This window comes from Sarcophilus harrisii, chromosome 5 (genome assembly GCF_902635505.1).
Source record: "Sarcophilus harrisii chromosome 5, mSarHar1.11, whole genome shotgun sequence".
NCBI classification, from domain to species: Eukaryota; Metazoa; Chordata; class Mammalia; order Dasyuromorphia; family Dasyuridae; genus Sarcophilus; species Sarcophilus harrisii.
In genome coordinates this window covers 31346332-31372656 of record NC_045430.1, presented here as the reverse complement: position 1 = coordinate 31372656, position 26325 = coordinate 31346332, and the positions used below count along the sequence as shown (strand labels likewise).

Sequence of the window (26325 nt, the reverse complement as noted above, 5' to 3'; positions counted from 1 at the left end):
TTCTATCTTATCTTTCAGTTGGAAGTTGCAGGAGACTATTTGAGGTCATTAATAGTCAACAAGGACAGTCAGAGAGATTAGAAATCCCTTTGTAGGGTTTCGGTCATGGACATTGCAGCATTTGCATTATTCTTACTAATGGGACAGAATGAGCTCTTTTAGATTTGAATTTAAGGGAAAACAAATGTGAATATTATTTTGAATCCTTAAGAATTTGGAAAAAATGAGATTAAAGTTAACAAATTCAGGAGGCCTTGAGAAAATGAAGTGACTTGAATTGAAGTAGACTCCAGCTATAGTAAAAAAAGAAAATGAGCCCAAAGAGAATTTGAAGAGATGGAGGACAGAACAAAGAAAACAAGGTGAAGGGTATAAGGAAGAGAAGAGGAAGAGTGGGAATCTAAAAAGAAACTAAAAAGACAAGGAGAAAAAGTATGTTTAAAAAAAAAAGACCAAAAATGGAAAGTCAATTGGCAAGTTTAAGGAGAAGGTAATGGAAATTGGCCATGTCTATCAAAACTAGAGCTAACAAAAAGAACGAAAAGCTATCTTTGAATTAACACATTCTAGGAAATTGAAAAGAGAACTGTCTTGGGGTCAGTGGACTGGGAGTGGGAGTGGGAGTAGGAATAAAGATAAACTGGATTCAAGTTTTCCCTCTGTCACACTCAGTAAGTGTCACCCAGCAACTCTGATACACAACATTTGCCAACCTACATTATTTCCTCTCTGGAAGTTCCCTGCACAATCACAAGTCACATACCCCACACTACTTGAATCCTGGACACAACTACACTGCCCCTCCACACCAGGTAAATTGAGAAATCTGGCATTGAAATTCCCTGAAAGCAGATTACCACGGCAATTGTAAAAACTGATTGCAGGAAGGCAGATAAATGCTTATCCTTTTAATAAAGACTTTTCTGAGACTGGAATGTATGGCTTATTCTCCTACTTAAAGGGCATGTAGACAAATCATTGGGTGATGTCTTGGGCTTGGAATCAAGAAGACTCATCTGAGTTCTAATCTAGATCAGATACTTAATAGTTTGTGACTCCAGTCAAGTCCCACTTAATCCTGTTTGTCTGAGTTTCCTCATCTGTGAAAGAGTTGAGGAAAGAAATGGCAAACCACTTTGATACCTTTGTCAAGAATATGTCAAACGGGATCACAAAAGTCAAACACTATTGAAATAAATGAACAACAAATACAACTCATATCTAGAGCTGAAACCTGTGGAGGGTAACTTTAAGAAAAAATAAGACTCTTACAGTGAAAGTGATTGTCAGAACTTAGAAGGGAAGGTACAGAGAACAGTGACATACTGTTACAAATAGATTTCCAAGGTTTTGATCACTCTGCGATTTATAATGCCCCATTGCATTCATTTGTAAAATTTAGAAGCAAGTAAAAATTTAAAATGAGATTATCCTGGAGGATAGACCTATTGGTAGTTTTTACTTAAATATTTTCTTCTCTGCCAAAATAAATCTTGGAATACGAATTATTGATATATCCTGCTCTATTAAATCATCTTTCGTAGTGTATCATTTAGTGTTAAAGCACCTTGCAACAACTAAAAACCCTTCTTGTTCATGATTAACTTCTGGAAATTAAAGTATTAATTTTTGGTTTCTTTTTCAAAGCCTCTCTGACACCCCAGGACCTGCCAATCACTTGCCAAGAACAAATAATGAATTGGATTTTGATACGGAGGTAAGATTCTATATCGAATTTTTTTCTACTCTTATATTTCAGTTTGGAGGGTGCTTTGCTTTGTTAAAATATTGTATACATTTAATATTTAACATCAAAGATCCAAATGGAGTTAAATGGACACAAATAATTTAAAAACAAATATGCCTTTGTAGTGTTTCAAGCTTTCTTTTAAGTTTCTCCACCTCTGGCTTAGTTTTGTTGTGTGTTTTTATGTTTTTATTTCTTCCTGAAAAACTAGCTGAAATAAACTTTTATGCAATTTACATTCTGCTAATATTTCTATATCAGTCTCCATATTTTCTTGTACTTTTCTATTTTTCTGTGCTCTTCTGAGTATTTGGAATGGAGGACCAGGCTTCATATGCCATGACAGCCACTTTAAAACAAATGGAATTTTAAAATCTTTGTTTCCTAGATGATATTTAAGGTCCCTTCTAGCTCCAAATTTGTGATATATACATAATAATATTTGTCTCTAAATGCTGGCTGTACATATTGCTTCCCATATATTTTTACAAATAGAGCACCTATGAATATTTCTGTACATATAGTTCCTATTTTTCCTTCCTTTTGCTCTTTTTAGGATGAATTCTTAGCAATAGAATCAAACATAGAATCAGTTTTATGATTGTTATATGTTGTTTTCTAAAACACCTGGATCAATGTGCAGTCTTCCTATGGTATATTAGAATTTCCCACTATTTGTAAGTTTTTTTTTTTCTATGACATTTTATTTATTTTTAAAATTTATTTTATTTGAAAAAACAGTAAAAAAGAGAAAAACAGAAAAGGAATACAAAACAAAATAAAACAAAGCAAATGATAACCTTGTCATGTGTCCTGCAAAATTTCAGGAAGGATTCAAAATATATAACAAATTGCAAGCTCAATAAAGTATACATATACATATATATAGAATTATATTCATGAATGTCCATTTTTTCTTCTTTATAAATTGTTCTTTGCTTGTCTGCTGTATAAATTATTTATTTACTCTTTTTCCCCCTTTGATCCCCCCTCCCACCCTCAAACAAGTTAAAAGTAAAAAAAGAAATATTTATGTAGATATATGTATGTATATATTATATACAAGTACCCTCCACATAAGCATGCCTTTCTTACCCCTGCTTACTCTTTAATTAAATTCTGCTCCATAACTTTTCTTGCTATTATTTAACCTCCCCCCACCCAAGGATCCTTCCCTTGCCTTTATTCCTCATGCTTTGTATCACTGTCTGCTCATTACCTCTGCCCTTATTTCTTTATAGATTTTGGAGGGTCCTATACTCTTCATGGTATATGTAGTGTTGACTATTGAACCAATTCCTGATGTGAGTAGGTTTTCAGAATTGAGTTTTCTTCCCCTCTCTCTAAGGCCAGTTCTAATCTTCTTCTACACTTCATTTGTATAACATTATTACTATTTTACCTTAACTTTCTTTTTGTTGATATGAATCTTAAATATATAGTATACATTTCCCATGTAAAAAGAATAAACAATTTATTGATGTTTAAACATCATGAGCTCTACATGAGTTCCTTAAAAGTGATTTTTGATATTGGTTCTTATATGTTAAATTTTCTGGTAAGTTCAGGCTTGGTTGATGTCCTGAAAATTTTCAAGTTCATTTAGTATCCATTTTTTCTCATTCAAAATTATAGGTAATTTTGCTGCATACATTTTTGGCCACAGGCCTAGTTTTTTTGATTGTAGGTAGATTGATTCCAGTGTCTGCTGTCTGTTATTGTAGATGCTGATAAGTCTTGTACACTTCTAATTGTAGCTCCAGAATATTTGAATATTTTAACAGGCTTTGCCCAATCCTAATTTTCAATTATTTTCATATTTGAGACTCTGTACTCCTAGTTCATTAACTTTTTTTCATATCATCTTGATTTTCTTGGATTGCTTTTATTTTATTTTATCTAGTTTTCCCTCAATGTGTCTCATTTGATTTTTGAATTTTTTTTTTATTTCTTCTATACATTCTCTCTGGGTAGGAAATCATCTTATATTATTCATTGTGGAAGAAGCTTTCTATTACTAAAGTGTCATCCTCTAAAGATGAATCCTGATCTTCCCTATTCTAATAATATCTTTCAGTGGTGGGGTTCTTAATTCTTTGCTGGTTTAATTTTTTTTTTTTGAATGCGATATTAGTGTAACCACCTCTATAGGCTCTGAGGATAGTCTCATTCTCTAATCTGATTAGGAACCCCAAACCAAGAGCTCCACCTGCCTTCAAGTGCCCACAGCTAACAGCATCTCTGCCCTATTGCTTCTGTACTCGTCAGGTGCTGATCCCTTCTCACCCAGGGTCTTGTCTCAGCAGCACAGTGGGGATTCCTAGTCAGCTGAGAATCACTTTTGTCTTCTTGGACTCAAACCTCAATTTGACAAAAAAGTATGGTGAAAGTCTCTATGGTTCCTGCTGAGGCTCCAGCCAAGCTCGAGCTAGCTGAGGGATCCCACTTAATGTTTCTGTGGAATAGCCTGGGGTGCTTGCACTTCAGATAGGTTGTCCCTCAGCCTTGGGTCTTTACAGATCTTCTTGGGTTATCTGAACTCCTCCTGTTCTTGGCCAAGTCATCTTGATCTTTCACCAGTCTGTGTTCACCCTGAAACACAAATTTGTTCTTTTCGTCGGGAAAATATAGCGAGCTTGAAATTTACTGACTTACTTTTCTATCTTTCTAGAATCCTTCCCTCTTTGTAATTTTTTATGTTCTAGGTGATAATAATAAACTTGTGTTTATTTTTGTTTCTCTGAATGTTGGGAAATTCGAACATTTTTCATGATAATATTTTTTATTCACTCATTTCTTCATTTTAAGGTATTTTGCTAGATTTAGAGACATATCAAGTAGAGTCAATTCTCAATTGTCATGGAAATAACATATTAGAAAATGACTGGAAACTCATTTATATAGCACTTCTCCCATGGTAGATTCTATACTAAGCCCATTACATTTGATTCATACACCAGCCCTCTAAATAAATAATATATAAATAAATGCTATTATCATTATCCGTTTTACAGAGGAGACTGAAGGAATAGGTGTAGGATCACATTGCAAATAAGTGTCTGAGACAGAAATTGAACTAAGATCTTTGTGATTGCAGCCTCAGTGTTCTAACCATTATTTTTAAAATGTCTATCTCCTTCCTTTTATTTTTGGTAGGTATTTTTGGGTTTGTGATCCATATTTATTTCTTTTGTAAATATTGGGTTCCAATTTCTTAGTCCCTTGCCTTAAGAAGTTCTTGAAAAGTCCACTTTGATTCTGTCTGTTACATGATTACACTTCTGGCTGCTTGCAGTAAAAAAAAAAAAAAAAAGCAATATAATGTGGAGGCAGTGACTTAGGGCACTAAAAAAAAACAGCAGGGATGATAGCAGGGATCAAAGTATCTAGGGAGGGTTTTCAGCATGTAGACAACATGGGCACATTTGTAAGAGAGCTGGAATGATCTACTAGATTGCAGAAATTAAAAATAAATGAGTTGGTATGAGAGAGAGCAAATCTATTGGAAGAGACAAGATGGCACAGAATCACCTGAACCAAGTAGAAAGCTCAGCCTTGGAAAGGAGTAAACCCACTTCATCATGCAAGGTAGGGATGAAGGAGATATTGGCAGAAGGCATCTGAGTGATAAGAGATGTGAAAGAGGAGAGATGAGGGAGATCATGCCAGATGGCCTCAGTTTTTTTAAGTAAAATATGAAGCATGTTTCTCAGTTCTTCTCAGGAAATATGGGGCAAGGGAAACCATAAAAGTTTTGAGAGACGATGAAAAGGTATGGAAGAATTGCTGTGGAAAGAGGGATAGTCAATAAGGGGGAGGCATTGTAGGATTTTCTTGGAGCAGTGATGGTCCAGTTGAGGTTATATATTATAAAATTGCAGTAGTCCCATTTGGAATGGTGAGTGATTTTCTAATTTTTAAGTCATTTCCTATTTACACATGCATTTTTTATTTTATACACACAATAATTTTTATTGTTTTTACAATAAATTTACAAAATTGCCAAAGAGACTTTGGCACATATGCATGCACACACATACATACCTCCACACACAGAGTAAAGGACTAAATGTATTTTTTTAACCAGGTGTCTATATTGCTTAATGTTTAGCATAACTTAAAAGCAATGAATAATAAATAATGAAATATTTATCATTAGATTGCACCTTCACAACTTTTCATAGCTATGAATCATGGATGACTTCTAAAGTCATTTTGAGTTTCTCTCAACTGTATATTTTCCATTGTCCTATCTAAGCCTAATAATACAGATGTGATTTTACTAAGATTTTACCAAGGCCTTTCTTGTCTCAGTAAGGATGGTACCCTACTTTTGCCCTTTTGGAAGTCTCATCATGTTAAACTCATGGCACAATAACAAATACTTGTAGGTCATTCTATGAAAAAGCTTTGCTCTAGTGAGTGCATATTTTGCACAGCTATTTTTTTCTATTCAAAGTGTGTACTACTGCTGAGGTCAACACAAAGGGAAATGATGAAATTAGTTGTGCTTAATCAGGAAAGACTTCATGAAAGAATTAGGGCCTCAATGATAGGATGAAAATTTTATTGGCAGAAAGGGAAGAGGAAAACCCTCCAGGACAGAGAATAGGCAGAAGAAAGTAGGGGTGCTTGCAAGTAATGTAAACCTTGATGTTTAGCTATAACAGAGGACATGTAATAGGAATAATAAATTATTTTCTATAAAAGAGATATTGTTAGGAATTACTATCATTTCTTATGCAACATTTTAAGAAAGCATTTTGAAATCAGTTTAGAAGATTACTTGGAACAGATATACATTACAGGCAAAAGTTGTTTCAATAGAATGTAAGGTAATAAATAAAATAATGTGGAGTGGTTATGGAAGTAGGAAATGTTAAACAATAACATTTATTTTAGGGAAAGCTTCAGCAGTATATAGTGTGTATATAGTGAGGGTTGCAGAGAGCAAAGGAGATAAATACATTTTTTTAAGGCTAAGGACCTGGAAAAATATAGATAGTATGAATAAATGAAGAAATTGAAAAGATTTGGGGGAGTTTCATGATTACTGGCTAAGGTAACTTTTTAATGTGTGGTCAGGAAACATTTCTTTTTTTTTTTTATTAAAGCTTTTTATTTACAAAACATAGGCATGGTAATTATTTCAACATTGACCTTTGCAAAACCTTTTGTCCCCAAATTTCCCCTTCTTCCCCCACTTTCTCCCCCTAGCTGGCAGGTAGTCTAATACATGTTAAACATGTCAAAATACATGTTAAATCCAATATATGTATACATATTTATACATTTGTCTTTTTACACAAGAAAAATCAGATCAAGAAGGAAGAAAAAGGAAAACTGAGAGAACAAAATGGAAGCAAAAAAAACCAGAGAGAGTGATAATGCTATGTTGTGTTCCACACTCAGTTCTCATGGCTCTCTCTCTGGGTGGAGATGGCTCTCTTCATCACTGAACAAGTGGAACTTGTCTGAATCATCTCAATTTTGAAGAGAGCCATGTCCATTAGAATTGAACATCATATAGTCTTGTTGTTGCCATGTATAATCTCCTGGTTCTGCTCATTTCACTTTGCATCAATTCATGTAGGTCTCTCCAACCTCTCTGAAATCATCTTCCTGGTCATTTCTTACATAAAAATAATATTCCATAACATTCACATACCATAATTTATTCAGTCATTCTCCAATTGTTGGGCATCAACTCAGTTTCCACTTTCTTTCCACTATAAAAAGGGGTGTCACAAATATTTTTGCACATGTGGGTCCCTTTCCCTCCTTTAAGATTTCTTTTGGAATATAATCCCAGTAGTAACACTGCTGGATCAAAGGGTATGCACAGTTTGAAAACTTTTTGAGCATAGTTCCAAATTGCTCTCAAAAATGGTTGGATCTGTTCACAGCTCCATCAACAATGTATCAGTATCCCAGTTTTCCCACATCCCCTCCCACATTAGTCATTATTGTTTCCTGTCATCTTAGCCAATCTGACAGATGTGTAGCGGTATCCCAGAGTTGTCTTAATTTGTATTTCTCTGATCAATACTGATTTGGAGCACCTTTTCATGTGACTACAAATAGTTTCAATTTAATCTGAAAATTGTTTGTTCATATCCTTTGATCATTTATCAATTGGAAAATGGCTTGAACGAATATAAATTTGAGTCATTTCTCTAATATTTTAGAAATGAGGCCGTTAGGCCTTTATCAGAACCTTTGGATATAAAAACGTTTTCCCAGTTTGTTGCTTCCCTTCTAATCTTATCTGCATTAATTTTGTTTGTACAAAAACTTTAACTTAATAAAATCAAAAAATTTATCTATTTTGTGATCAATAATGATCAATAGTTCTTATTTGGTCACAAATTCCTTCCTCCTCCACAAGTCTGAGAGTAAACTATGCTATGTTCTTCTACTTTGTTTATAGTATCATTTATTATGTCTAGATCATGAACCCATTTTTCTTTATCTTAGTATACAGTGTTAGATGTGGATCAATGCCTAGTTTCTGCTATACTAGTTCCAATTTTCCCAGCAATTTTTATCAAATAGTTCATTCCTATCCCAAAAGCTGGAATCTTTGGGTTTGTCAAACACCAGGTTACTATAGTCTGATTATTTTGTCCTGTGAACCCAACTTTTTCCACTGATCAACTAGTCTATTTCTTAACCAGTACCAAATGGTTTTTATGACTGCTACAAGCTTCCTATACGAGCGGCATTGGCTTCCCTGACTGACTTCTGGTGCTGGGTGGGCATGGCCAGGTCTCATGGAATTTTGGGGTTTGGGGGTTCACTATTTACCTTTTGTGTTTGTGTTGGATGTTTTATAACTTATCTGCTGATCTACTGGATTGCAATCAAGGCAGAGTAGCCAACACTGTTGTAGATTCCTCCCCATAGATTCTCTGCAGGAAGGAGCTCCCACCACCCCTTGTCTGTGCACTGCCTGCACTCCCTGCTCAGGTTGTTTGTGCTTGGGTCACCTCTCCTTATTTCAGTGACAATCTTCAAGTTTTGTTTTTGTTTGTGTTTTTGTTTTTTTGCTTTTGTTATTTGTTTTACTTTTGAAACTTGACAGTAAGGAATAAGAAATGAGAAATGGAATGGGAAGCACCCATCATATGGTGGGAAATAAGCTTAGCCTGTTTGTTCATTGTGGGGACATGGAGGAAAAGGCTAACAATCAGAAATTTTATCTCTTTATCCCCATCTGCTTGTTAAAGGAGAGAAATGAGAGAATAAGAAAATAGATTGAGAAAACTAAATGGGATAGCGATTGTGCTATCATTTTGAAACTTGAATCAATTTTTATATTTTCAAACATTTTATAGAAAACTGTGACCATTTTTATGTCCAAAATTTTTAAAAATGGAGATCATATATATTGAGGATAATGTGTATTTCAAAATAAAAGTAGAAAAATTATTTTTAATATAGCAACAGCTCTACTTTATTATATATATATATATATATATATATATATATATCTTTTTATTTACAAGTTATATGCATGGGTAATTTTACAGCATTGACAATTGCCAAACCTTTTGTTCCAATTTTTCCTTTCCTTCCCCCCACCCCAGATGCCGTGTTGACCAATACATGTTAAATATGTTAAAGTATAAATTAAATACAATATAAGTATACATGTCCAAACAGTTATTTTGCTGTACAAAAAAGAATCTTTGAAATAATTTACAATTAGCCTGTGAAGGAAATCAGAAATGCAGGCGGACAAAAATAAAGGGATTGGGAATTCTATGTAGTGGTTCATAGTCATCTCCCAGAGTTCTTTCACTGGGTGTAGCTGGTTAAAAGTAGAAAAATTAAAGGCAGCATGGCATACATGAAAGTAGTCACACCTCTGATATATATATATATATATATATATATGTTTATATATATATATATATACACACACACATATATATAAATATATATATATATATATATATATATAGGCAAGTCATTTAACATCTCAGTGTTCTAGACATTGGTAGCATTCGTGGAGGGAATTTTTTCTTCAGGTATCTCCTTGTACTAGTTAAATCACATAAATAAGCATATAAATATATAATGTATGAAAGTGTACATATATATGTATAATACATACACACATATACTCACACATACTCACACACACACACACTTACACAGAGAAAAACACAGGAATGAAATGACAATGATACTAAGCTTTCCTTTTAGGTGAAAGAAAAAAAACCAAAGCACCAATATAATGAAACATTGAAGAGAAAACATGGTAAGAATTTGACTGAAAAGAGAAGAGCTGGCAAACAATTATTTTCTATGGAGATTAATCAGCATGATAAAGATGAGGAAATAAAATTCCTGGGGAAGAAATTCCAATAATGAGCATTTCCTCCAAGGAAAATTTAGCACCTATACACGATGTTTTAACAGGGTAAGTTTGTCAAAATATTTAACTGGAGTATTATTATCAAATATTAACATTCATATTGTTCAGTTTGCTCTAAAAATCTATAGATTCAGATTCACTCTGCATCCACTTGTTTTTTATCGGGAAAGGAATTAAGGTCCCATGAATGTATACTGTTCTATTGCTGTAAGTATGTTCTTTTATTTTGGAATTGTTACATCAGTTTCTATTGAAAGAAGGTAGGTAGGCTTTGATGACATCCAAAAGAATAGCATATAAGATGTGGGTAGCAAGGAACAAAGTAGTTTGCAAAAAGTTTGCAAATGTGTAAGTAAGTGCTAATGAGATAAGAAAATGTTTACATCTGCTCCAAAAATTAGATGGGTTCCCTTAGTCATTAAAAAAGTTTCCCATCAGTAGAATTGTTCAAGGAGTCAATTTAAGTCGTCCTGATAGATCAAGCACTGAGGAAAGTCAGACAACCTAGATTCTGAAGAATTACACTTTTAATTGCAGACATGCAAATCATTAAAAAGATCATTACCAACCCATTACTATGTAAGTGGGCCTGAGGAGAGAAAGGTTACTGTCCTTTCAGGGTGGCAGAAAAAAAAAAGGGAGGGAATTGACTGAATTGTAGAGAGAAGTGTTTATGCAGCTCTTGTTTTATAAGGCCTACTGCTCATATGGCTTCTGGACAGAGTGAGGAAGAGCAGAAAGCAGATAACTAATACCTGCTGCCCCACCAAAAAAAGTCTTAGGACCAAAAGGTGATAGATGAGATACAAGAATATGGTAAAGAAGGTTCACAATTTGTGTTGTGACTATACTTACTAGATCACCTCTAGTGAGAGTTATAATGTGGAAGTGTTCTGGATTAACATTTAAAAAGTAGAGAATGTTAAATAAAAAACAAGCCTGGATTTACTTTTATTAACTTAAAATAATTTAACAGTCTTAAAATACTTGCCCTAGAATAATTAATTTCAAGACCAAAAATTAGATAAATTCAGGAAGATAACCTTATATAACCTATTTGAGAGACAATAAAAGGGCATCTTTCCCTGCCTCAATGCCAATACTTATACATTGATCTCAATAGCATGCAGACAGAAAGTTATCTACTATTCTTTTGATTAATGGGAAGCAACCATATTAGACTTATTTGTGAGACACAGTAAAGTCATGGACAATTGATAGAAAAACTGTCATCTTTAACTTTTATATCAGCCTCACTTCCCAAGATCTGTCTTCTCATTCTTCTAGTAAAATATCCCTAATTACACATCGGTATCACATGCATGATACTCCTCCATGCTGCATAAATAGGAGTGGTACCCTCTCATTTGGACCAAGCTTGAACATTAACATTTCACACTATTAAGTTGCATTTATTTTATTGTCCTAAATGATTATATAATTGTGCTTACAATTTATATTGTTATACTGGTTGTCCTTGTTTCATTTTGCATTCATCCATATAAATATTCCCATCTTCCTTTATAATTATTATTTCTAACCATAAACAATGATTTTCCATTACATAAACAAACCACAATTTGTTTAGCTATTCCTCAGTCAATGAGCAGCTACTCTATTCCCAGTTATTTGCTACTACAAAAAATGCTCACTGTGAATATTTTGGTTTTAAAACTTTTCTTGCCATTGGGTAAAAACTGGAGAGAGAAATAATGCTAAAGCACCCAAATGACTATTCTTTGGGAAAGTTTGATGAAAGGGGAATCAAAAGAGAGTAAGTTGCAAGAGAACATTCTTTTTAAATGTTGTTAAATCTGTGAATAAAATTAGATGCTGGGATAAATTGATATCAAGAATAATTACAAAATGTGTTTTTCCCTACTACATTCCTACTTTGATAGCTTATCAGAGTAGGAAGATGAAATTAAGTAAAAGCTACTTGAACAGAGCATGTGAGGTCCCTTCAAGCAAAAGCAAAGAACAATCTTCTTAAGTTGTGATTGTTAATTGATTATTGTTTTTGTGAGCATGCAAAAATCTCTTTTTCTCCCCCCCATACAAACACACACACACACATACACACACAGTCAAACACGACACATAACACACACACACATACACACATTCAAACACGACACATAACACACACACACACATGTACACACACACACACACACACACACCATAATGTGTTAATTACTAAGGAAGTCCATTTCTTTTTAAATAAGTCAATTGTTTAGAAGTTGGTGGTTTTGCCTTTTCTATTTTTCATGCATTGATTACAAATGTATTTTTCTGTACCTAGTCCAACTTTTTAGAGAATTAGTTAAACATAATAGTCTATTATATATTTGAATATATCTTCATATCATTCCAATTCTTCATTTTTTCTTCTTTATGGGAAACATCTCAGTAAATGTCATCAGTTGCTTCTTATTTGACTTTATCCTTCCCCATCCTGATTTCTCTCCTCTTGAATTATTCTGAGTGCTAAAAGTTTTTTCCTAAAATATATCTCCCAGGAACGAATGCATTCTTCAAACATGTTCTGATCAGGGCATAGAATGAGAAAACTATCACCTCCCTTTTCCTTCTTAGAATTCCACCTACAATCATATTAAGACTTTCTCCTGGCATTGTTGCTACATATCAAGCCTTCCTTGATAATTCCCTGAATATTTTGCACACAAATTGTTTAATCACAACAACCTGGTTTAGCGGATGTTTTTTAGCCAAAATATATGCAGGAAATGGTACAGCTGAGCAAAAGGTTGGGTAAGAAATAAGCAGAACCTGTTCCTAGACTAGAGAAGATACAGATCTGACTGGAAAGGACCTTGTATTCTGAGAAGGAGTGTGAGAACCTTTGTTGGATTAAGACATCTGAATATGAAGTAGCTTCACAGGCAGACAATGCAATTTAATGCATTGCAATAGAGGGTGACCATTAAAAGTTTGATATGATCAGCATCTTCCTTAAGGAAGATTTAATCTGGAAATAAAATGTACATCTTTTAAAAGAAAGGAAAATACCTTACCCCCACAGTGTTTTCTAAAAAAGTTTTCAATTAAAAAATAATTTAAGTATCCCTCTGTGGATTTTTTTTTTCTGCAATGACATTGCTATGTATAGGAAAAATGTAAAAAACCCTAAAAATGAGAAGTGGATTTCCAAGGATTCTAGGACGAATCCTTGTGAAAAGGTGAATTCTCCATCTGGTATCCTACCTCATAGTCATGATGACAGCACAAGTGAGACAGATCCTGATGAATTAAGGTAAACTGGCCTAGATCATAGAAAAATATTAGCAAGGTGTGCTTTTTCTTCATTACAATAGTCTTTACAGAAAGAGACCACACTTCTAGATTTCTGGATATGGAGAAAACCATGGGAGATATGTCTGGGTTACAACATATACTCCATTTAATTTGTCATTGCTATAAATAAAACTGTTAACCCCCTGAGAAGTGAGAGAGAACCCATTTTCTTCACCTATACTTCACCATACTTTTCTTATTTCAAATTCTTTTTCTCCCTGTTAATTTGAAGGATACAGCCAATCACTGTTTCACAGGATTCCTGTTTCTGAAATTTGTTATTGTGTTTAATCACATTTAAGTTTTAGATTTCACTACTTCACACAAAGAGGATTTGTGTATAGTCTCATCAGAAGAAGTACTTTCTCTAGGGGAAAGTACCATGACTTTGTCATTTCATCAATTGTTTCCTAATGCATTCTTCCACAAGGGGTCCATTTAATGTTCTGGTAAACTTGTTTGAAAAATGTTAGTCACATGCAATGTGGAAAGTCTTATTGTAATCTCTAGGAAGAATAAAAAAATGAGAAAAATAGTAACTGACTTGTTGGTGCTTACAATATAGAAAATACAATTTGAATTACCAAAGAAAAATATGATTATGCTGGTTACCATGATTAATATTTTCTAAAGCTTAGAACACAGTGAAACATGATGAACATAATTTAACATTTATTGATGACTCAATTTATTCTAATAATCATGATAGTATTATTCTCAAATTCTTGTTCCTTTAGACTTTTAATAACAAGCACTTTGGGTCATGATGAGTTGCAAATGAATAATTTGTAAAATAAATTAAGATGTTTTGGCTGACATTAATATTGTGATTGCTTAAGTATTTCTTTGATGGGAAAAAATTCCAATATTCATTCAGAATTTTTTTATTTCCTTTAAAAAGTTTTTAAGAGGTAAAGATAAATATTTATGATAAGTTATGGCTATGAGATTAAATATTGCAATATTCACTATCCTATATTATTGACTAGAAACCTGAAAAAACATATGATTTTTAAATGTATGTATTAATCAAATAATTACGACAATATATTACCATATTTTAATGTACACAATGAAATAAATTTTGTGTCTTTTAGGTCTGCAAAGATTACATTAAATGAAAACAAGGTAATGTAAAAACTGCTAAAAATGTAGATTAATGTAGAAAGTAATACAATTTTCCTAGACAGATATGACTGCCTATTTCATCAGAAAATGGATACTTTAAGAAATAGTTTTCTTGTGAAATAAATCCACTGTGAATGCCAGAAAACTAATTAGTTTGCTGGCCTTTCTTTCACACCCACAGAGGTGTTGTGAGTATTAGTGATAATTTTTATAACGGTATTAAATTGCTTCTAGGTGGGTTGATATGCGGCCTAGTGAATAGTGAAGAAAATATAAGTTTGAATTTCTTCTTAGATTCTTAGATAACTGTAGATTAGAAATCATCTAATTTCTCCTATATCCTATTTTCTCATTTGTAAAAGAAGAATTGCTGTAAGAATGCTGAGATAATGTATAAAAGATAACTGTGGTGAAAAATTGCTACCTAAATGTTATTCATTGTGATTGCTTTAATGTTTATTTTATAATAATTTTATATTAAGTGTATTATTTGACTGCTTTTATGTACCTTATAGGATGAAGTGGAAATGGGTACAGATACTCTTGATAGCTTCACTCTGGTCACAGGCACAGAGGATTTTTCTACCTCAAATTATGTTCAAGGTAAGAAAATTTTCTAACAGAATACCAAAGTTAAACAGGAACCAAATATGTATTTATAGCAAGATAGTACCACTGAAGGTCTATTCCATTGATTAATAGTAGAATAGAAGTGACTTTGGGTTTGTTGAGGGTCTGACATAGTCTAATCTCTGACAGACCTTGCCAAACTAAAAAGAATTATGTGGATTTCAGAATGGTGATTTTTCAGCCACAGAAGTTCTCAATGATGACCTACCATTTGTTTCAATGCAGAAAGAATTAAGAACCTAATGTGTGTCAAATACACATATTTTAGGTAAGGCATCATTCTTGTTCTCATTGAGTGTGCAATCGACTAGGGGGATAGAACCTACAAAGATAAACTGTATTAGAAAATAATACCTAATAAATTATATGATAAGTAAATAAAGAGTACACTCATAATGCTATGTGAAGTATAAAGTATGAAAAAACATCAGCTATCATGAATAAAAAACACTTTTTGAAGATAGCATTTGTGTTGCATTTAAAGGATGGATATGAATTCAGTAGATCATGGGCACCTTTGGGAACTGGAATGAAAATTTGAAACATGGAAATTGTGAGCAAGGAGGTAGTAAAATGATAGTGAAAATCTAAGTCTACTGGACAGTAAATACCAAAAGGAAAGGTATTCACATTGCAGAGGAAGTAGCTTTGAGTCTATAGACAAATCATTTAATCTTGAGCTCCATTTTATTAATCTCTAAAATATCTTCAGACCATAATTTTGGGGAGTTTATTTTTTTAAAACTAGCAAATATATGTTTTTACTCTTATTTTTGTTTTTATTTTTATTATTACAGCTTTTATTTACAAGATATATGCATAGGTAATTTTTCAGCATTGACAGTTGCAAATCCTTTTGTTCCAACTTTTTCCGTCCTTCCCCCATCCTTTCCCCAAGATGGCAGGTTGACCAATACATGTTAAATGTGTTAAAATATAAGTTAAATACAATATATGTATACATGTCCAAACAGTTAATTTGCTGTATAAAGAGAGTTGGACTTTGAAATAGGGTACAATTAGCCTGTGAAGGAAATCAAAATGGCAGTGACAAAAATAGAGGGATTGGGAATTTTATGTAGTGGTTCATAGTCATCTCCCAGAGTCCTTCCGCTGGGTGTAGCTGGTTCAGTTCATTACTGCTCTATTGGAACTGATTTGGTTCATTTTCATTGTTGAAGAAAGCCACGTCCATCAGAATTGATCATTATATAGGATTGTTGTTGTATATAATGATCTCCTGGTCGTGCTCATTTCACTCAGCATCAGTTCATGTAAGTCTCTCCAGGTCTTTCTGAAATCATCCTGTTGGTTATTTCTTACCAAACAATAATATTCCATAACATTCATATACCACAATTTATTCAGCCATTTTCCAATTGGATGGGCATCTACTCAGTTTCCAGTTTCTGGCCACTACAAACAGGGCTGCCACAAACATTCATGCACATACAGTCCCTTTCCCTTCTTTAGTATCTCTTTGGGATATAAGCCCAGTAGTAACACTGCTGGGTCAAAGAGTATGCACAGTTTGATTGTTCCAAATTGCTCTCCAGAATGGTTAGATCTGTTCACAACTCCACTAATAATGTATCAGTGTCCCAGTTTTCCCATATTCCCTCCAGCATTCCACATTATCTTTCCCTGTCATTGTAGCCAGTCTGACAGGTGTGTAATGGTACCTTAGAGTTGTCTTAATATTGCAAGACTGTTTCTTTGATTAGTAATGACTTGGAGCATCTTTTCATAAAGCTGGAAATAGTTTCAACTTCTTTGTCTTAGAATTGTCTGTTCATATCCTTTGACCATTTATCAATTGGAGAATGGCTTGATTTTTTATAAATTAGAGTCAGTTCTCTATATATTTTGGAAACGAGGCCTTTATCAGATCCTTTGACTGTAAAAATGTTTTCCCAGTTTATTGCTTCCCTTCTAATCTTCATTAGTTTTGTTTGTACAAAAACTTTTCAATTTGATATCATCAAAATTTTCTATTTTATGATCAGTAATGATCTCTAGTCCTTCTTTGGCCATAAATTCCTTCCTCTTCCACAGGTCTGAAAGGTAAACTATCCTATGTTCCTCTAATTTATAATCTCGTTCTTTATGCCTAGGTCATGAACCCATTTTGATCTTATCTTGGTGTACAGTGTTAAGTGTGGATTAATGCCTAGTTTCTGCCATACTAACTGGAGAGGTTATTTTAAGTCTATATGTTCTATATTATGAAATGTGAATTACATGTATTGAATACTAAGATAAGGTATATGAATTTTATATGGTGGTTAATAGAAAAGCATTAAAGAAATAACCATTAACTAAATGAATAAAATGATCTCTTTAATGAAAAGTATAGCCAAAATATTTCTCTAAATGACTAAAAAATAAGAACCTTGCAAATCTTCTACCTACTTTTATAATTCTTCAGTGAGCATGGGCTATAAGATAGTGTACTGGACATGATGTCATGAATAACTAGTCACAAATTCTGTCTTATCTACTTTCTAAATGTGAATTTCAACAAGTTCTCTAACTTCTTTGTCCCTGTATCTTCTTTTGCTTTGAATCTTGGATGTCAGATTTCTCTTACTGTCAACTTCACCATCCATTATAATCAGTACCCATAAACAACCCTGTTCTTCCCCCACATCCTTCCTACTTCAATTCTGTTAAACACTGTAATATATGAAGAATTGAAAGTCATCAAAGAAAACCAGATACCCAAGTCTGTTAAATCTGTAGCTTTATATAAAACCACTTTTCTAATTCTGGGTTAGTTCTATATTTAATTGTGTGTATCTCTGAAGAATAAAGTACCTGTGTTTTTTGGCACTTATTTTCCTTGAAGCACAAGTGTTTTTTTTTCATTGCTTAAAGGTACCAGAAGTCTAAGCAACAAATAAATGAGCAAGAAAGCTATTGTATGAATGCTTGTATACTGATTTACATTATAAGTATCTAAAGAATAAAAAAGTGTTAACATGAAACTATTTAGGGTAAAACACATTTATGTTACTTTTAAAGTAATTTAGCATAATTATAATGTATAGATAAAATAGTTTATTAATCTTATTTGTCCCACAGTACACATCAGCATGTTTACTTTTCACATATATTTTTCTTAGATTATGAGTAATTCTGAGATTTCAAAAATCTTTTAAAAAATTAATGTGTAACTTAAGAGATTCTCTTTAACTGTCTACAATACCCAAAGAGAAATATATTATTTTAAATTTAATTTAAATCTCTTGAAAAATAGTATTCTTGTATATCTTAGAATTCATATGTGGATGCTATTTTATCAGTGCCAGAGAATCTGAATTCCAGTTGTTTAACTCTACAGGTGCTTCTTGCCTTTGGGAAGGTCAGAACAGAGTTCTTGCAAGTGAGTTATCAGTGAAATGTAAAAACTCACGAATGGTAAGATTTGCAAGTAAAGTTTTGGCTTTTGAAAACATAGAGAACTGTGCACTACAGGAAACATTCTCAGAAAGCAGAATAACTGAATCTCAACAAAAGCATCAAAAAGTAGAATGTGAGAACAGGTATGGAATTCATCAGTTTAAATAAAGACTTGAAAGCTTTTCTTACATTGAAATATTATGACAGAGAATTTGGGGTTAGCAAGTCAAAAATGAAAAATCTTTAAGAGAATACTAGAATCAGAAATAAAACATAAAGAGAAATACTATAATGTTGTACATTATACAACTTTCTCTTAAACAAGAAAGAAAAATACATTCCCTGCACTCTTTTCTAAGAAGTTATCAATAAAAAAAAATAATTTAAGCATCCCTCTGTGGATTTTTTTAATGTAAAAAGCCTAAGAATGAGAAATGGATTTGCAAGGAATCTAAAACGATATGGTATCCTACTCCATAGTTGTGATGACAGCACCTTAAGTAAGACAGATCCTTATGCATTAAGGTAAACTAGTACTGGACAAGCTCATAGAAAAAATATTAGCAATGTGTGCTTTTTCTCATTGTAGAAGACTGTTGTCCTGATTTTCTTTGTTCTGCTAGTTGAATGTGCTTTCTGAGTATTCTGGTTGAAGAGACATTTGCACTGCAGGAATGCCAGGAAAATTAGGGTTATTGGTAAAGTTAGAGGGCCTGAGACTCCTTTTTCTATGTATACATACTATTTGCCACTGTCATTGTGGTGACAGGGCACAGCAGAATTGACACTGGTCTATGAAAATTAGTTTTCACCACACACATCTAAGCATTAGTAATAATCCCATTCTTGGAGTTAGAAGATTAAGGCTCAAATTTCCAGTCTTCTACTGCTCTAGCATGGATTGAGAACTGAAAGGCACTATAGGCACTTATTTTTAAGTTGAGAAGATAAGCAATTTACCCACAGTAAAAATGGGTGAAAAGAGGAAGAACCAGATTATGAAATCCAGATTCAGTCCACTTTGCACTCTACCACAAGGTCAATATTAGCAGTGGAATGTTGGACATATTTTACACATTTGTAAAATGGGGGTGATAATACTTGGATATTAGCAGGACTTTTGTAAGGAAAGTTCTTTGTAAATTGCTATATAAACCCCAATAAATATATTATGCAGCATGCTCTAATGATTTCTTTCATTTCAATAGTCTTTACTAAAAGATTGTACTTCTAGACTTCTGGAACCACTTAACAGTTGATATAAGGAAAAACATGGGGAACATGGATGGATAACAGTATACTTTATTTAACTTCCCGTTGCTATTAATATAATAGCTGACAAAACCCCTGAAGTGAGAGAGAACCCAGTTTCTTCACCTATACTTCACCATATTTTACATATTTCAAACTCCTTTTTCTCCCTCTTCATTTGAAGGACATAGCTTGTTCTTTTTTAAATACCCAGTAAGAGCCAATCATTGTTTCATAGGATTACTGTCTCTGAAATTTGTTATTTTGTGTTTAATCACATTTAAGTTTTAGATTTCACTACTTCAGAGGATTTGTGCATAGTCTCATCAGCAGGAGTACTTTCTCTACAGAAAAGTATCATGACTTTGTCATTTTATCAGTTGTTTCCTCATGTTTTCTGACACAAGTTGTCCATCTAATGTTCTGGTAAACTTGTTTGAAAAACATTAGTCACAGACAGTGTGACTTACAATATTGTAAGCTCTAGGAAAAATAAAAAAGATGAGAAAGATAGTACCTGACCTCTTGGTGTTTACAATATAGGAAATACAACATGAAATACCAAAAAAATATGATTATGCTGGTTACATTGGTTAATATTTTCTAAAGCTTAAAATACAGTGAAACATGATGAACATAATTAAACATTTGTTTATGACTCAAATTATTTTAACATAACAATAGTATGTTAACAATAACAACAAATTATTATTTAACATGATAGTATTATTCTCAAATTCTTGTACCTTTGATCTCTTAATGACAAGCAGTTTGGGTCATGAAGAGCTGAAAAAATGAGTAACATATAATAAATTGAGATATTTTGGCTGACATTTTTTAATACTGTGATCTCAAAGTATTTCTTTGAGGGAAAAAATTACAATGTTAATTCAGAAATTGTTTTATTTCTCTTAAACTTTTCAATAGGCAAAGATAAACATTATAAGTTATGGCTATGAGATTAAATATTGCAATATTCTGTATCCTATATTATTGACTAGAAATCTTTTAAAAATATGATTTTTAAATAAGTGTGTATTCAAATAATTTCAATGACAATATATTACCATATTTTTTGCCTCCTTGAATGAAATAATGAAATATACAATGAAATAAATTTTATCTCTTTTAGGTTTGCAAAGATTACAGTAATTGGAAACAAGGTAATGTAAAAACTGCTAAAAATGTAGATTAATGTAGGAAGTAATGCAATTTTTCATGGACAGATATGACCGATTTTCTATATTATAAAGCATGAGACTATTTCATCAGAAAATGGATAGTTTTACAAATAGTGTTCTTGTGAAATGAATCCACTGTGGATGCCAGAAAAAAAATTAGTTTGCTTTCATTTTTCCCCCACTTTCAAAAAAAAAGAGTATTTACTCTCTGTAAAAGATGTAAGTATTTGTGATGATTTTTATAAGGTTACTAAATCAGCTTCTAGGTGAGTAGGTATGTGGCTTAGTGAATAGTGAGGAAAAGTTTGAATCTCTTCTTAGACTCTTAGATGATTTGTGCAGAATCATAGTTATCTAAGAGTCTAAGAACAGACTATTTCTCTATAGGAGAAATTAGGTGATTTGTGCAGAATCATAGTTATCTAATTTCTCCTATATCCTATCTTCCCATTTGTAAAATAATTATGAATAGAGCTTTTCTCATAGAATTGCTGTGAGAATGCTATGAGATAATATATAAGAGGTATCTGTTGTGAAAAAAAGTGCTACATAAATGTTATTGGTTGTTACTGCTTTAATGTTTATTTTACAATAATTTTATATAAAGTTTATTATTTGACAGTACTTTTATGTACCTTATAGGATAAAGTGGAGATGTGTACAGATACTTTTGATAACCTCACTCTGGACACAGGTACAGAGGATTCTGATTTTTCTACCTCAAATTATGTTCAGAGTAAGAATATGAATGAATGTTTGAAACATGAAATTGTGACAAGGAGGCAATAAAATGAGAGTGAAAATCTAGGTTTACTGGACAGTATATAGCCAATAAAAATAAATACCAAAAGTAAGGTATTAATATTGCAGAGGAAGTAGCTTTGTGGGCAAAAATTTTTCTATAGGCAAATCATTTAATCTTGGAGCTCCATTTTATTAATCTCTAAAATACCTTATAGTTCAGAGCATAATTTTGGAGAGATTATTTCTAAGACTATATGTGCAGTGTTACTAAATGTGAATTGTATGTATTGAATACTAGGATGAAGTGTATGAATTTTACATGGTTGTTAATAGAAAAGCATTAAGGAAATAACCATTAACTAAATGAATAAAGTGATCTCTTTCATGAAAAGTATACCCAAAATATTTTTCTAACTGACTAAAAATAGGAGGAACCTTGCAAATTTTCTGCTTAGTTTTTATCATTCTTCTGTGAGCATGGCCTATATGACAGTGTAATGGATATGATGTCATGAATAACTAGTTACAAATTCTGCCTTATCTACCTTCTAACTGTGGATTTCAACGTCCTCTAACTTTTTTGTCCCTGTATCATCTTTTGCTTTGAATCTTGAATGTCAGATTTTCCTTACTGCCAACTTCACCACCCATTATAATCAGTACCCATAAACAGCCCTGTTCTCCCCCACATCCTTGGTGCTTCAATTTTGTTGAACAACAACACTGTAAAATATGAAGAATTGAACATTGTCAAATAAAATCAGATAACCAAATCTATAGCTTTATATAAATCACTTTTCTAATTCTGGCTTGGTTCTATATTTAGTTGTGTATCTCTGTGAAGAATAAAATGCCTGGGTTTTTTGAAACTTATTTTCCTTGAAGCATAAGTGATTTTTTTTTCATTTTCTTCTGGTGTCTCTGCTATATTTTGCTTAAAGGTATCAGAAGTCTGACCAATAAATCAGAAGGAAATCTATTGTTTGAATGCTATGTACCGATTTACATTATAAGTTTCTAAAAAATAAAAAGTGTTTACATGAAACTATTTGGGGTAAAACATATTTATGTTACATTTAAAGTAATTTAGCATATTTGTAATGTATAGATAATATATTTTATTAATCTCGTTTGTTCCACAGTACATCAGCATGTTTGCTTTTCGCATACATTTTTTTCTTAGATTATGAAGAATTCTAAGGTTTCAAAAAATTTTTTTAAAAAACTGTGTAACTTAAGAGATTCTTTTTAACTGTCTACAATATCCAAAGGGAAGTAGGTTATTTTAAATTTAATTTAAATCTCTTGAAAATGTTTTTACATATCTTAGAATTCACATGTGGACACTATTTTATCAGTGCCATAGAATCTGAATTTTGTTGTACTGCTACTGCCATGAAGATTTTAAAATCCTAATATATTTACCTGTATATCTCTCTATAGATTCTTGCCTTTGGGAAGATCAGAACAGAGTTCTTGCAGCTCAGTTAACAGTAAATTTTAAAAAGTCACAACAGATAAAACTCACAAGGGATGTTATGATTTTAGAAAACACAGGGACCTATAGACTACAGGAAACATTCTCAAAAAGCAGCATAACTGAATCTCAACAAAAGCATCAAAAAGTACAATGTGAGAGCAGGTATGGAACTCATCAGTTCAAATAAAGACTTGAAAGATTTTCTCTTACATTGAAGTATTATGACAGAGAATTTGAGGTTAACAAGTCAAAAATGAAAAATCTCCAAGTGAATACTATAATGAGAAATAAAATATAGAGAAATACTATAATGTTATACATCTCTTGAAAGAGATTCCCCCACTCTTTTCTAAAAAGTTTTCAATAAAAAAATAAGCTTCCCTCCATGGATTTTTTTTTTTCTGCAATGACTTTGCCATGCACAAGAAAAATGTAAAAAAGCCTAAAAATGAGTTTACCCACAGTAAAAATGAGTGAAAAGAGGAAGAACCAGGTTATGAAATCCAGATTCAGTCCACTTTGCACTCTACCACAAGGCCAATATAAGCAGTGGAATCTTGGACATATTTTACACATTTGTAAAATGGGGGTGATAATACTTGGGATTGTTGTAAATAAAGTTCTTTGTAAATTTCTATGGAAACGTGAACTATAATTATAAACCAAATAAATATATTATGCAGCATGCCAGCAGAATATTCTGCTAATGATTTCTTTTATTTCAATAGTCTTTACTGAAAGAGATTATACTTCTAGATTTCTGGAACCACTTAATAGTAGAGACAGAAAATCTTGGGGAACATGGTGGGGTAACAACATATACTCCATTTAACTTACCATTGCTATTAATATAATAGTTGATTAAACTCCTGAGAAGTGAGAGAGAATCCATTTTCTTCACCTATACTTCACCATATTTTAACTTATTTCAAACTCCTTTTTCTCTCTCCATGTGAAGGACATAGCTTGTTCTTTTTTTAAATACGTAGAAAGAGCCAATCAATGTTTCATATCATTTCTGTCTCGGAAATTTGTTATTTTTGTGTTTAATCACATTTAAGTTTTAGATTTCACTACTTCAGAGGATTTGTGCATAGTCTCATCAGCAGGAGTACTTTCTCTAGAGGAAAGTATCATGACCTTGTCATTTTATCAATTGTTTCCTCATCGTTTCTTCCACAAGGGGTCCATCTAATGTTCTGGTAAACTTGTTTGAAAAACATGCAATGTGGAGAATCATATTGAGCTCTATGAAAAATTTTTTAAAAAGTGAGAAAGATAGTACTTGACCTCTTGATGCTTACAATATAGGAAATACAGCATGAATTACCAAAGAAAAATATGATTATGCTGATTACTATGGTTAATATTATCTAAAGCTTAGAATACCATGAAACATGATGAGCATAATTTAACATTTGTTGATGACTCAAGTTTCTTCTAACAATCATGATGGTATTATTCTCAAATTCTTATTCTTTTATACTTTTAATAAAAAGCAGTTTGGGTCATGAAGAGCTGAAAAAATGAGTAATTGGTATAACAAGTTAAGATGTTTTGGCTGAAATTTATTTATACCATGATCTCTTGAATCTTTCTTTGATGGGAAAAAATACTAATGTTAATCAGAACTTTTTTTATTTCTCTCAAAAACTTTTCAAGAGGCAAAGATAAACATTTATGTTATGGCTATGAGATTAAATATTGCAGTATTATGTATCCTATATTACTAGAAATCTGAAAAAGCATATGATTTTTAAATAAGTGTGTATTAAATAATGAAAATTACAGTATATTTTATGTACCCAATGAAATAAATTTTGTGTCTTTAGGTTTGCAAAGATTCCAGTAATTGGAAACAATAAGGTAATGTAAAAATTGCTAAAATGTAAATTAATATAGAAAGTAATTTTTCATGGACAGATATGACCTGCTTTTCTACATTATGAAGCATAAGACTATTTCATCAGAAAATGGATAGTTTTAGAAATAGTCTTCTTGTGAAATGAATCTACTGTGAATGCCAGAATTAGATTGCTTTCATTTTCCCTCCACTTTCTAAAAAGAATAGTATTTATTCTCTGTAAGAGATGTTGTGAGTATTTGTGATAATCTTTAAAAAGTTACTAAATCAGCTTCTAGTTGGGTTGGTATGTGGCCTAATGAATAGTGAGGAAAACCTAAGTTTGAATCTCTTCTTAGGCTCCTAGATAGCTATAATTCTGGACAAATCATCTTATTTCTCCTATGCCCTATTTTCCCATTTGTAAAATAATATGAGTAGAGCTTTTCTCACAGAATTGCTGTGAGAATGCTGTGAGATAATGTATAAGAGAGAACGTTGTGAAAATGTGCTATCTAAATGTTCTTCATTGTTATTGCTTTAATATTTATATTGCAATAATTTTATATGAAGTTTATTATTTGACACTACTTTTATGTATCTTATAGGATGAAGTGGAGATGGATAAAGATACTCATGATGACTTCACTCAATCACATGACACAGGTATAGAGTATTCTGATTTTTCCACCTCAAATTATATTCAGGATAAAAATATTTTTTAAATTTTCTAACGGAATACCATTGTTAAAAAGAATCAAATATGAGACACAGTTCTTGTCCTCATTCAGTCTGCTATCTAACTAGGGGGATAGGGCCTATAGAGATAACTGTATTAGAAAAAAATACATAAATACTTAATAAATTATATGATAAGTAAATAAAGAGTACAGTCATATTGCTATATGAGGTCTAAAGTATGAAAGAATATCAGCTATAAAGAATAAAAAAAAAACTTTTTTGAAGGTAGCATTTGTGTTGCCTTTAAAGGACGGATATGAATTCAGTAGATCATGGGTGCCTAGGGGACTGGAATGAATGTTTGAATCATGGAAACTGTGAGCAAGGAGGCAGTAAAATGAGTGAGAATCCAGTTTTATTGGACAGTATATAGCCAAAAGAAGTATATACCAAAAGGAAAGGTATTAAAATTGCAGAGGAAGTAGCTTTGTGTCTATAGGCAAATCATTTAATCTGGGAGCTCCATTTTGTTAATCT

At 32.3% G+C, this 26325-nt stretch overlaps 2 protein-coding genes across 3 annotated transcripts in view; both read left to right on the top strand.

The window, feature by feature from the left end:
- Positions 1 to 10123, top strand: part of LOC116419496 (POTE ankyrin domain family member B2-like) — a 36156-nt gene extending 26033 nt beyond the window's left edge. The window contains exons 7-8 of the mRNA XM_031940141.1: positions 1648 to 1717; positions 9959 to 10123. Coding sequence (XP_031796001.1) covers positions 1648 to 1717; positions 9959 to 10123 — 235 coding nt within the window. The remainder of the gene's footprint in view (positions 1 to 1647; positions 1718 to 9958) is intronic.
- A 4260-nt stretch (positions 10124 to 14383) lies between these two features.
- LOC116419234 (cancer-related regulator of actin dynamics homolog) overlaps positions 14384 to 26325 on the top strand; it is a 31796-nt gene continuing 19854 nt past the window's right edge. Inside the window, exons 1-8 of one of the 2 annotated variants that reach the window (XM_031938203.1) lie at positions 14384 to 14576; positions 15092 to 15179; positions 18550 to 18751; positions 20992 to 21022; positions 21683 to 21734; positions 23228 to 23426; positions 25097 to 25130; positions 25716 to 25773. In XM_031938203.1, the coding sequence (XP_031794063.1) occupies positions 15104 to 15179; positions 18550 to 18751; positions 20992 to 21022; positions 21683 to 21734; positions 23228 to 23426; positions 25097 to 25130; positions 25716 to 25773 (652 nt within the window). In that variant the 5' untranslated portion in view covers positions 14384 to 14576; positions 15092 to 15103. The remainder of the gene's footprint in view (positions 14577 to 15091; positions 15180 to 18549; positions 18752 to 20991; positions 21023 to 21682; positions 21735 to 23227; positions 23427 to 25096; positions 25131 to 25715; positions 25774 to 26325) is intronic. The other variant, XM_031938202.1, reaches the window with a different exon arrangement.